The 12,340-nt window shown below is 47.7% G+C and overlaps 1 protein-coding gene across 1 annotated transcript in view; it reads right to left on the reverse strand.

Annotated features, from left to right (window-relative positions):
• Positions 1 to 12,340, reverse strand: part of LOC8026542 (neprilysin-1) — a 98,391-nt gene that overhangs the window by 50,482 nt on the left and 35,569 nt on the right. Inside the window, exon 7 of the mRNA XM_040209807.3 lies at positions 5,998 to 6,140. Within this exon, the coding sequence (XP_040065741.2) occupies positions 5,998 to 6,140 (143 nt within the window). The remainder of the gene's footprint in view (positions 1 to 5,997; positions 6,141 to 12,340) is intronic.

Raw genomic sequence — 12,340 nt, forward strand, 5'->3', positions numbered from 1 at the left:
TTGCATCATACCCCGGCCACATGGCAAAATTAATGTAATTTCGATCGAATGACATTATAGGGTCGACAAATCCGATTGCGGCGCTCGTATAATCACTCAAGACCGCGAGCTGATTAAATCCTATATCACTGAATGAAAATATATTAACGTTTCCCTGTGGCAGGGGTACTAAACTTACGACTTAGTCTACTAATTTACTTCTCCCTATGGGCTCGAGCTGCCTTAGAACAAAACATAACTTATTTTGTATATAATAATACTATCACCTTAATACAGTTAAGATTCTAGTATAAACGCGGAAAAGGCAATAAAATAACTTTAGTATAAATAAACACAGAACCACAAACAACTCACTTTCAATAATCACACAAACTTGATTTTCATCTTCCAGTGAAAACTAGATTAGCGCGCATATTTACAAATGTCGACGCAACTGCATACGAATAATGACAAGGAACAAAATTGCAATTTATCATGCGATTAAAATAAAACGATTGCAGCATCTTACTTGCGTCCTACATGAACAAAAAAGCCCGTAAATAAGTTGTTTCTCACCTGTCGATCGTATCCATACGTCCCACAATATCCGTGACGAACACATTTGAACACGAACTCCAAGAAGCCTCTCTTTGTCGAGAGAGGTCTATCGATTAGTCGACCGGAGCCTTCGTTGGCTAGTTGTCACACGGCACTCAAACCGTAGCAGGACTTGTTTCACGAATGCACGTAAATGCCGTAGTATCAAGCGAACACAAAAAAAAAAAACTACCCGAGACTACGGTGATGACAGAAATACGACGGGAAACAAGTCTCAAAAGTACCACACACGAGAGCAGCGGCGACGAAAGGCTTAACGTTGTCGATTCATCTCTTGCTGGTGTACGCTCCCTACGACAACGACTGGATTTCTTTTCGGTTTGCTTCCCTTCTGAGATGTCTCAGCGTTCCTTTTCAGACAGTCAGCAGCTCACACACAACGTAAATTTACCAGAATCGGAGCCATGTGGCATCAGCAGCATCGCAGCCGGTCCTTTCGAAAAGTGTGGGGTGCTGCGGGACTGCACATAGTCCCGCGGTTACGGGAATACTCATAAATATAATTTTGGTACTCTCAACCTTGGTAGCGCGTTATATAATACGTTTATATTATATATATATAATAAATTGTACAAGACTGCGCCTTTAAAACGTATATTAATGTCGGATAAACGCGCATGAACGAACACCACCGCGCCGCTTGTCAAGGGACATGTTTTCACGTCGATAGCGTATTCTCACGTAGTTGCGCCATGGACTTCCTTCCTCCGCCATTGTGACGTAACCTCTCAGAGCGCTCTTCCATCACACTTCATCGAAAATACAGAGTGAAGTGGGGTCAACAGCGGTGAACTGAACGCGCGCAGCGCGCTACCGCTGCTTATATTCACACTTGAAGGAGAGGAGACTAGAGGAGGAGTGTTGCGCATGCGCGCGCAGTGTGAGTAGAAGTGAACGCACGGGAAGTGCACGCAGCTGGTAGAGAGAGAGAGAGCGGAGAGAGTAACGCGCAGCTGTTGGAGAGGGAAGGAGGAGAGTTGCGCATGCGTAGTGTGAATGCGGACTACGAAGCCGCGGGACATAGACCCGAGCAAGAGATGCTCCGCATCTAAAACCGCGCCCAGCACTTATTGTCTCAGTGTCCATGTTCAAACCTATATACTTTGACCCACTCGTCGTCTCGGTGATTCGGAGAGGGTGCTCTGGCTTCAAGTCCCAATCTCCGAGCAAGGTACCGACGGACTGGTCAGTGTGCATCGCCGCACCCGAGGCACTGCAGAAGTGTGTAATGTGTTGTATCATCGTGTGTACCTGCGCCCACGATGAGCAGACCACGGCCACATCGTAGGCGTAGGCGAGCACTTTCAGCTCACGTGAAGACTAGGTGAGCCCACGAAATACTTGCGTCACCGATAATCGTCCGACAGAATGGTTCGATGGACAACGTAAATAATATCGGCGACGTTGGGCAGCCCGGTCGCACGAATCTAGTGACTGAGATGGGAGTCGTCATGTTTCCGGTCACAAGTAAGCGGGTTGTGATGTCTCGGTAGCCCGACTGGACGTATCGGAACAGACGCGCACCGATCTCACACTCCTCCAAGACCCAGAAAAGAAAGGAGTGGTAAACCCTGTCGAAGGTTTCGCTCAGGTCGAGCTGAAGCACGGCCAAGGGGCACATTAACACTTTCGCTACCCAAAATGCGCATTCCGTGCAGGTTTGTGCTGATGGTTCGTCCCTTAATCCCGTGGGCCTGGTGCTCTCCAACCACGTCCCGAAGGTCCCATTTCAGTCGCTTTTTCGTCTAGTTAAGGAGAGCGTGTTGTGATTGTGAATACGCAAAATAGGAATATTAAAATACGACGAACTTTCGTACACAACCATAATCTTTCATTGAGCAACGACGAAAATTTAGTCTTTAGTCTATATTTACTTCGCACTGGAGAGCCGCGGCACCGCGGCTCTCCGGGCACGCAAAATTCACGCGTTGACCAGAACGGGGGAAAGCTGAAGGAGAGGAAGTTACGAACGGGAGCGCCGACAACGCATCGTGACAGCCCATTTTTGTTACTTTTCTTTTTTTTTTTTTTATGGCGAATTCCACTGGGCGTTCCGGAGCGCGCCGGGATCAGTCGACCAGATCCGGACTGGAGCACACGATCCGAACGGGGTCGCGCCGCCTACGGATCCCCAGTGGAACGTGACCACTGCTCCGGGATCGGCAGATGCCTTCCCGTCATTCAACTGCCAGGGAATCCCCTTTCCGCGGCCGCCGCGGTCGTTTCGAAGACGTTTTCGCAATCGCGGCGCTAACACGTGTTCGACGCACGAGCGGCAGGAATGGCTAAGGCGCTTCTAGCAAAGATTGCCGGGATGCCCGTAGCGCGGCAAATACCTTCTGTTCTCCTTCCTGGAAAACAAACCGGCTGTCGAGCCAAGGGGTAAGCAAGCGGCCATTACGAATTCTTCTGATGTCGAGACAATCTAGGAGCCCAGCCCGCGACATGCTTCTTCTTCTTCTGAGGCGAGATCAGGCGAGATGCCCCACGAGAAAGGAAGTCACGTGTGTGCGCCGAGGGCTGGCCCGGCCGGCTTCCGGTTGAATCCCCCGAAATCGTCGGAGCGACTTTTCTCGGATCCAGATTGAGATCTGGAGCGGGAGCTAATCCAAAACGACCATTGAAACACGTCGGTCTCGACCCCGATCGCCCAGTGAAATAGGCTCGCTCCAGAAACGTCGATCCCCGCGCGCTCCGAACGACCATGAATTCGCCATTAGTTTTGGCCTGATAAATCCCATTTCGCGTCTTGTCAGGGCTAACGTTGCGGATGAGACGTTATTTTTTGCTTCTTTGATGATGAATGTTTCGATGATTTCACGCCCGATTCGCAGATGATGTGTTCCCAGGACCTTGGTGCCGCCAAACGTCGGTGCGCACCAAATACGCTTCTTCGCATGAGCAGCGATGGGATCGTAGCATGATCGGCTTTTGATGTTGCCTCGTTTCGATGCTCTCATAGAAGGTCGTTTACGCATCGGCCAGTTTGGCTAATGTATTCAGCTGCGCAATTTAAGGCCACAAAGTACACCTTCTCGGTCGCACATTCTCTGAAGTGGGTGTAGTGTTTTTTCTCGTAGGGCGGCTTGGTCTCCTTCTGGTTAGTCAAACCGCACAGGCTCGCCAGTTTGAATATGCAGGAGAAGACGACTTGCGTGTCAAAACAGGTAGCGATTGGTCCGATGCGGTGGGGTGCGTTGTGAATGTAAGGGTTGCTTGTGTTTCTTGTTCCTAGTAGTTCTTGAATCCACTGGATCCAATTCCACGTCCTCGTTGTCGGGCTCCAAGGCGAGGTTGCGCTTGTCTTTGGTGTCGGGCTTCTTCACGGCGACCAGACGCCGTTTGGCGAGGGCCTTGATGCCACCAGCGCACCCAGACGTTCCAGCTCGCTCCTGATGTCGCCTATCTTATAAGGTCTACCGTTGACGTTGCAGTGAAGCAACATAGGGTTCCGGTCAGCAATTTTCGAAGGCTGAGGTAGCAGCACCATTCGATACTCGGCATCGGCCATCACAAAAGAGAACCCACGGCCGGAAAGGGCCGTTGTTCCCGCTCCTGGCGAGCTCATGATTCTGCATCCGTTCACATCAAGTGACGGCAGAAGAATTATTATGGCCGCTAAGCTGTATAGCACAGATACTCGGAAAGTACTGCCCTCCCGGTAAAACGTAACAGGAAGCGCGGTGTCACGTCAAACCATGCAACCGCTCACCTCATTGACGTTACGCATCGCGCAAGATACACATATGATAGCGCCTGTGAGGTGCGCTCGTTCGCTTGGTCTCGCCCTGGCTAACATCTATGGTGCAGTAATAATGTAGACAGTTGCACGAGTTGGTATAGATCGACCATAGTTCCAGTAGCGCACAAAAGGACAGGGACAGAGAAGAGGAACACGTAGACGAGACAACCGCACAATCACAACTCATGTATTGACGAAAGATGAAAAAAATACAGAAAGTATAATCAGCTCGAGCGTTGGCCACAAAGGCACGAGGGACCAGAGGCTCGGAGTCCCGCAAGCTCGAGGGGACACGTAAAATTGCCCACACGAAAAGGATTTTAGAAAGGTCATTTCTTCCTCTGTTCATAAAACAGACGGAAAGAGAGTACTGGGAAAAACACACCAGAGAAAATTTTTTAAGTTTCTGTTGTTTAGAAAATTTTATTTACAACAGTGGTGTCATGCCCATAACAAAACCAAAACCCGAGAACGCGCTATGTACAGTATATAGTCTTTCAAGCTAGCCAACCCCGTGCCTGAGGCGCGGGCACGCACCCACCGCTCGTAAGGCCGGTTCTCACATGTGACTAGCTTTTCCCTGTCCCATTGCCTCGCTTCTTGTAAATTTGTGGCAATTATTCCCTATCAAATGTTCATGCTTTCCAAAAATCGGTGTTAAACACGCATCATGCCTTTCGTGCCTGCCTACCTGCCGGCCAATAAAGAAATAAAAAGAAAGAAAGAAAAATTGCAAGGGGGGAAAACATACTTGTGAGTTGGGTAGAAACATCATAATCTAAACCCCGTCTGAGGGTTTAGGTTATGAAAGAAAGAAACTCGCAGTTTTTTGCTTACACCTCTCACCAGTTGCGAATATGCGCATATGTTCTCGCATTTTGATAGTGATGTATTTTGAAACATTATTATTTACACACTAATATATTTCCCGCGCAATAAAGTTTGCTTTTACTTGCAATTATCGTTTATAGTTTGATTTCGAGGCCAAAACAAAAAAAAAAACGCTTATTCGCACAGAATCTTGTGCACGAACGCTAAATTCACGCACCATTTTGCTCCCTTCAGCGAAATACCGCAATGCCCGTCTTGCTCTCCCCGTGACGACACAGGGTGAACGTTGTGACCCCGTAGTCATCTCCATAATATTCGGCGAAGGCTTTCTAAAGAACATTTTTCTGGAACGGAGCTGGGTATTGATGTTTTTCGGTGATAAACAGACTTATACTTTGTGCAGTCCTCTTTAGGTTATCCATTTGCAGCTTCAGGGCCACAGCTCGAGTTAGAACGAACGAAAGGTTGATGTTGCTCAGGTTCTTAAATAAACGTAACGAATTACATTGCTACGCATTACTCGGCCAAAAGTACCGCAACTACGTCCATCATTACTATTCTCAGAAAGCAACTAAGTCCTAACGTTGTGAGGAAGAAAGTAACGAAATAAGAGTAGAAAGTTGTTACTGGCCATGAACAAGTATGAATGGAAATAAGCGTCCGAAAGAGCTCGTTAGATCAACATTCCAGTGAGCATACCTCTTATATACACTTGCGTTTTAAATATCTCAAAATCCAGATTGAATCACTTGTATCTTTTTTTTTTTTTTCACGTGCCAATATTTTGTGTTTAAAGTATACAGTATACGTATAAGGGGAGTTCCTACCTGGGGTTCGTTCTGTTGAGGAGGTCGAAAAACCTCTGCAGGTAATTACTGTCGTTTTCGATGGTCAGATTAACGCTTGCCTCGTCCACGTGCTGCATCTCCGCGTAGTCCATTACACTCCGCAGAAGCCAGGTCCAGTTCAACTGGGCACAATGGAGGAAAGAGCAGACTTACATCGGAGTTACCGCACAACGGGCATGCGAAAAGCGTCATGATAATAACAAGCTCGTGAAGTTCACCTTGTTCAGAGCAGCAATGAAATTGGCCTTGCGCGGATGTAAAGTGAAAAGAAAAGAAGCGCGAGGGACCGCCAGACAAAAGCCATCTGAAAATAAACTAGATATTTGATTTTACATGCGCCCGTAAAAATCCAAACTTTAGACGGAAACGTGATTAGTATATTTTTTAACTGGGGTAAGAGGAGGGCCTGCACACTTTTAGAGCGACAATAATTTTGACAGGAGGAAATGAACGCATGATTAGGCCTCCTCGAGGATAGAAGACACATTGTTCCCTTTCCGCAGGGAGTAGCTAGAGACCCCGGTCATTCTAGCTTATACAATGGACGAGGGCGGGAAGGAAGAGAGAGAAAAACAGTGGACAGCAGGCGTATTACTTACAAAATAGTTTTGTTATAAGTCAACCTTTGAAAGAAACTTGCGCCTATAAATATCTCTGATCGAGCTTTTTTTGCGCTCAAATGGGGTGAGAGGGGGGAGCAAAACAGCGCATGCTACCTGGTAACGAGAAAATAAGAACAGAGGCGAAAAGAAAGTTTCGGAAGCAGACAGTTCACTTAGGAAGTCACTGCTATCAAACAAATGAATTAAAACACAACCGAGAGTTGTTGTTGGAACGTCCAAGGGGGCCAGGTGATGTCATGTTATTTTTTGCCAGAAACGGGGGGCCTTAGTTGTAAGGCGAAATTAAAAGCTGTAGGTTACCCAAAATTTCACGATCAGAAACATCTTGATAGAATGAACACTTACAAGGATAGTGTCATATAAAAGACATTCCCATCCTTTTTAAGCCAACGAAGGCACAGTCCTTCTAGCAAGTGACCCCAAACCGTATCGCTAACCAAACTGTCATCACAGCACAAGAGGAACTAAACTCACACAAAATCACCAAACATTGAAGTTTTGTAGTAAGCGTCACCTCTTTATTGTCAGAAAATATTCTCTTAATTAAAAAAAAAAAAAAAAAAAAAAAAAACTTTGCTGGATTTTATTGCGCTGCAGGGAACTGCAGCCTTAGTCAAGACTCTGGACAAGACAAACATTTCTCCATAGAATTCACTGACGAATGATTCCTTCAGTATCTTACGAGCAAAACACTGACATGTCTGCCAAACGGCAAGCGTCATCATACAATTTTGAAAAGACTGCCGAATGCCCTCACGAGTTTTTCTAGGATTCACAAGTCACACGGAAAAAGGAATATTTTGAACAAGCTGTGCGCTGCTTCCGTTACCAAAGGCATGAACATATTGCCAACACAGGTCACGGACCTTACTGATGCACGGTGTATGTACTGGCCCGCACAACCACTAATAATACAACTCCATAAACCATTCTAATTGCGCGAGTTGGAGTGGAACACATGCTGCGTCGTTCGCGGGTTGTATGCGAAACAAACAGATAGACGCGTTAATCAAGCGCGAACATATTTACGGCAAGATGGCTTAGCGTCATTTGTCACGACAGAATCTAGAGGAAGTGAGACCTGTGCCTCCTGTGACTCCAAACCAAGTGCAGAGAAGTTCAAAGGTCTACGTATGCTCAAGTCATCAGAGCTGCAATACCAGTAGCAACACCACCAAGTGCACCACCGGCACTTGAATCATGGCCGCTATCACCCCACCAGTTCCTCCATGCAAGTCACCAATGAGCAAGCCAGCTCGTCATCCAACGTCGTCAAAAACGGCTCTGATAGCAAGAAGCGCTCAGGTGCATGAAGCCGATACCGATCCATCTACAGTGCTTCTGCGACAAAACACAACTACACAACCCGGAAATCTAAAGAAGTTGCTGCTCCCGATACTGTTTGGTGTGCCAAAAGCGATTGTAACCTCACTACCGAAGGGCCGAAACCTTTCTGAAGTGTAAATCTTCATAAGAGTATATCCTCACGCATTAGTGTGCATCGATTAACTAATGCTCCAGAAATTAATGCTACTGCTCCACAAGCGAGCTGACAAGCCGAAGAACCTGCGTCCGTTGTTCGGTCTCTCCTACCCACTAAAACAAGCGATGATAATGGTAGCTAGAGAATTACCCCCTGTAGTTCATACATGCCGCTAATACTGTCCGAATTACGCTTTGGCTAGCAAGCAGAGACGATGGAAAAATCGGACATCTGCAGCGACTCTGAAGTGGCTCTCACATCCATGCAATCAGTGAACTGTAAAAAGCAAGAACAACGGATACACTTAGGAAGCGTTAATTGAAATGACTTTGGTAATCCCGGCAGGTCACGACATCGCGCTTTAGTGGGCTATAGGGCACATAGTCGTTACGGGCAATGAAGTGGCAGGCTGCCTCGCCGAGACGAACCACGATTAACAATATCGGCGTGTTCTCTTTCCTCATAAAGACAATCGGGACACATCGGTAGTAAGAGAAATTTGTACTTCCACCCGGTTTGTTCAACAGCCTAAATGGTCGTTCCTTCAAAAGGTCCAACCTCAGATAAAAATACGCGATTTCATTTTTCTGACACGCATCTCAAAAAGACTACTGTAGTCTTCGCCTCAACGTTGCTTGCGACGAGACCTTTTTACACTGTGTCTGTTGTGCAAATTCTCCAGAATGTGTACTTCGATAATCAAACGAAGATGAAACTAATCACACGCTAGAATGTTCGACATTAAAAAAGGCCATAAGGACCTCAATCTACGGCTCACTCTACATGACGACCGCCCTTTGTCTCTAGAAAAGCCCCAAGGGCCTTGGCCAACTCCTGTTCTATAACAGAGAGCACTGTTTTCTTTGCCTGATTTCTATTCAAAAGTGGAAGGGTAGATTGCTAATGAGAGTGCATAGACCCTCATCAAGAGCAACACAGATACACATAAATAGAAGCACCATTACATGGTATATAGGCCACATGTGTGCTTCAGCAGTGAAATGCTATACTATATCGGTAAAACGAGGTTGTTTGATTTACAGCTAAAATTAGTTTTTTTATCGTGAAAATTGTATAAAGTGTGTTTTAACCGCTTCAACTTATATTGCACAGTACTCAGTGTACTCGCTTTATAATGTATAAGCTATTCTATAGAAACAGATTAACATAACAAGTTACACTAATGTAGATAGACCAAAATTTAAGACTGAGGAGTGTGTTCCAGGGTGTTTTGTGCAGTGCTTGGTTTCAGTAACACTGGGAACTCTCAAGAAAATTAACACTAATTCTTCTCAAAGGCAAAGCAGTAACCATTAATGGAAAAGCGACAAAAAATGTCTGTTTACTTATTTATTAGAGTGTAACTACGGTACCTTTTTCTTTCAATTTCGGGGTGACGATTTTTTTAGTGCAGGACATGTCCCAGAATCACGGGGTGTAATTTATTCTCCGATACCTTGAGCAGTTTTGTATACAGGGTGTTTCAGAGAACGCAGGCCAAATCGCTACTGCGAAAACTACTCATCGCAACGAAAAAAGTCTTGTGGCGTTCTGGTCCTGGGCCAGGGGCCCATTTAGGAAAATTATTAAAGTCAGGGATAATTTAATTGTTAATTATTTTTGCGTAATTACCTTTTTTAATATTGTGTTTAAGGGCATGGTTTCAATTAGAAAATTGCTCAGCATCATTGAAAAACACTAGATCAACAAATTGCAGAACGATAGAAGGCACGCGAAGCATTTTTCGGCTTTCTGAAAAACCGCACAAAATCGACAAGTTTTTAAGTTTCGGTTTCCTATCGGAGCGCATCTCAGCCCCGGCGGCACCGCGCCCCTTGGAGAGATAGCGCAACCAGCCTCTGCTGCGTCGCGCGATGACGGCGCAGAAGAGGTTGGTTGCACTATCTTTCCACGGGGCGCGGTGCCGCCGGGGCTGAGATGCGCTCCGATAGGAAACCGAAACTTAAAAACCCGCCGATTTTGTGCCGTCTTTCAGAAAGCCGTAAAATGCTTCGCGTGCCTTCTATCGTTCTGCGATTTGTTGATTTAGTGTTTTTCGATGACGCTGAACATTTTTCTAATTTATACCATGCCCATAAACACAATATTAGAAAAGTTAATTACGCAAAAATAATTAACAGCTTAATTATCCCGGACATTAGTAATTTTCCTATATGGGCCCCTGGCCCAGGACCAAACCGTCACAAGCCTTCTTTCGTTGCGATGACTAGTTTTCGCAGGAGCGATTTGGCCTGTGTTCTCTGAAACACCCTTTGTATCTTACCTCAAAGATTTGTTTCAGGGGTCTACATTGAAAGCAAAACTACCGGCTCGAGAAGATGGCAACCCTGGTGATTAGCTGCATGGCCATTGTGTGACGCAAACTTCGTACCGCTTCACAGCAAAACGGATAACTGGCTTAGTAGCACGAGCAGTTCCGTTCACTCATGTAAGGTGCTGCGGCTGTTCCACTGCTTTGCTTCGTAGATACGAAACATCAGTAGCAAATATTAATAAACATGACCTGGTGGCCATAATTGACTGCGGTGTTGGCAGCCCAGGTTCAGAACGAGCCCTCACATCTGAGAAGAACTACAATCTTGAAGGTGTGCAAACCACGTTTCAGAAGCGTTGTGGAAGGTTATTGTACGCCCGCGCTAAGCATGAATTAACTCAACTATGGTCGCCAGAGAAGGTTTCGGAGTCCACGGCTTTCCGAAATCTCTTCGAAGAACGACGTCGACCCACACCTTCTTCAGCTTCGCACTTTTTGGGGGAACTGATGGAAACTCATGTCCGCGTTGCGCAGCGGGTTGTTAGTGCAACGCACAGCGCAGGAAGGCGTGCTCGGCATGGGGCACAACCATGCCAGTCCCCTGGACGCCTTGCACTTCGGCACCACAACACGCTTGGGCGAGCAAAAAGTCAATAGACAGTTTAGTATATCGTGTTTTCAAACCACGCTATTTCTAGCGCGAGCTCGCGCTGCCACTTTGATGCATGCTCTAAAGCGCGCTCCCGTAGCGGTGGCGGGCCTTTGAAAACTATTGATGTTTAGGCGCGATCACTGAGGAGCACTTACAAACGACGGCGGCTAAAACATAATATAACAAGCATAAATCGTTCCCTGGGACGGCTGAAAACAAAACAGAAAAGCACAGCGAAAGAAGTGGCAAAACGAACAAGCAACCTCCTTGAGTACGAACATGACGTCGGAGCACAAGGTTGCTTGACAAACAGCCAACCCGTGTATTGCCTGCTGAGAAGCTGATATAGTAGCATTTTAGAGCGCAGCTCTTAGGCGCCCGTTTCCGGCTTGAGCGGCGTCGGCGTCGCCATCGCCGTCGGCGTAACCGCGAGGTCACGTGACCCCTCCAAGGTCACCCCAAGGTCACGCGGCCCACCAAGGTCACCCCAAGGTCAAGTGACCCTCAAGGTCACGTGCCCCAAGGTCACGTAACCCCCAGAGGTCACATGACCCCCAAGGTCACGTGACCCCCAGAGGTCACGTGACCCCCCCGAGGTCACGTCACCCCCTCCCCCCCGAGGTCAAGTGACCCCCCGGAGCATATTCAAGAATGAGGGGAGGAGGAGGAGGACGAGGAGGAGGGGGAGGAGGAGGGGTCTACCCTCCCCTCAGTACCCATCCCTCCTCCTCCTCAAGAGCTGCGCTCCAATTCGGCGTTACAGGGTTTCACTTTTTAGAGCGCAGCTCTTAGGCGCCCGTTTTCGGCTTGAGCGGCGTCGGCGTCGCCGTGGCCGTCGCCGTCGGCGTAACCGCGCGGTGCATCATGGGAAATGTCCCATAATGCACCGCGCGAGCCCCCCACCGGGGTCACGTGACCTCGTGGGGGGGGGGGCACGTGACCCCCCCTCCCGAGGTCACGTGACCCCCTGAAGTCACGTGACTCCCCTGAGGTCACGTGACCCCCTCCTCGAGGTCACGTGACCCTCCGAGGTCACGTGACCCCCGCCGATGTCGCGTGACCCCCGATGACGTCATCGTCACTGATGACGTCACCGGCATCCACATCGTCATCATCACTGATGACGTCATTAGTGACGTCCCTGATGACGTCACCGGCATCCACATCGTCATCATCACTGATGACGTCACCGGCATTCGCATCGTCATCATCACTGATGACGTTACCGACATCCGCATCGTCGTCATCATCACTGATGACGTCATCAGTGACGTCACTGATGTCGTCAC

The sequence above is a fragment of the Ixodes scapularis genome, unplaced genomic scaffold (assembly GCF_016920785.2).
Source record: "Ixodes scapularis isolate PalLabHiFi unplaced genomic scaffold, ASM1692078v2 PGA_scaffold1__304_contigs__length_218370807, whole genome shotgun sequence".
NCBI classification, from domain to species: Eukaryota; Metazoa; Arthropoda; class Arachnida; order Ixodida; family Ixodidae; genus Ixodes; species Ixodes scapularis.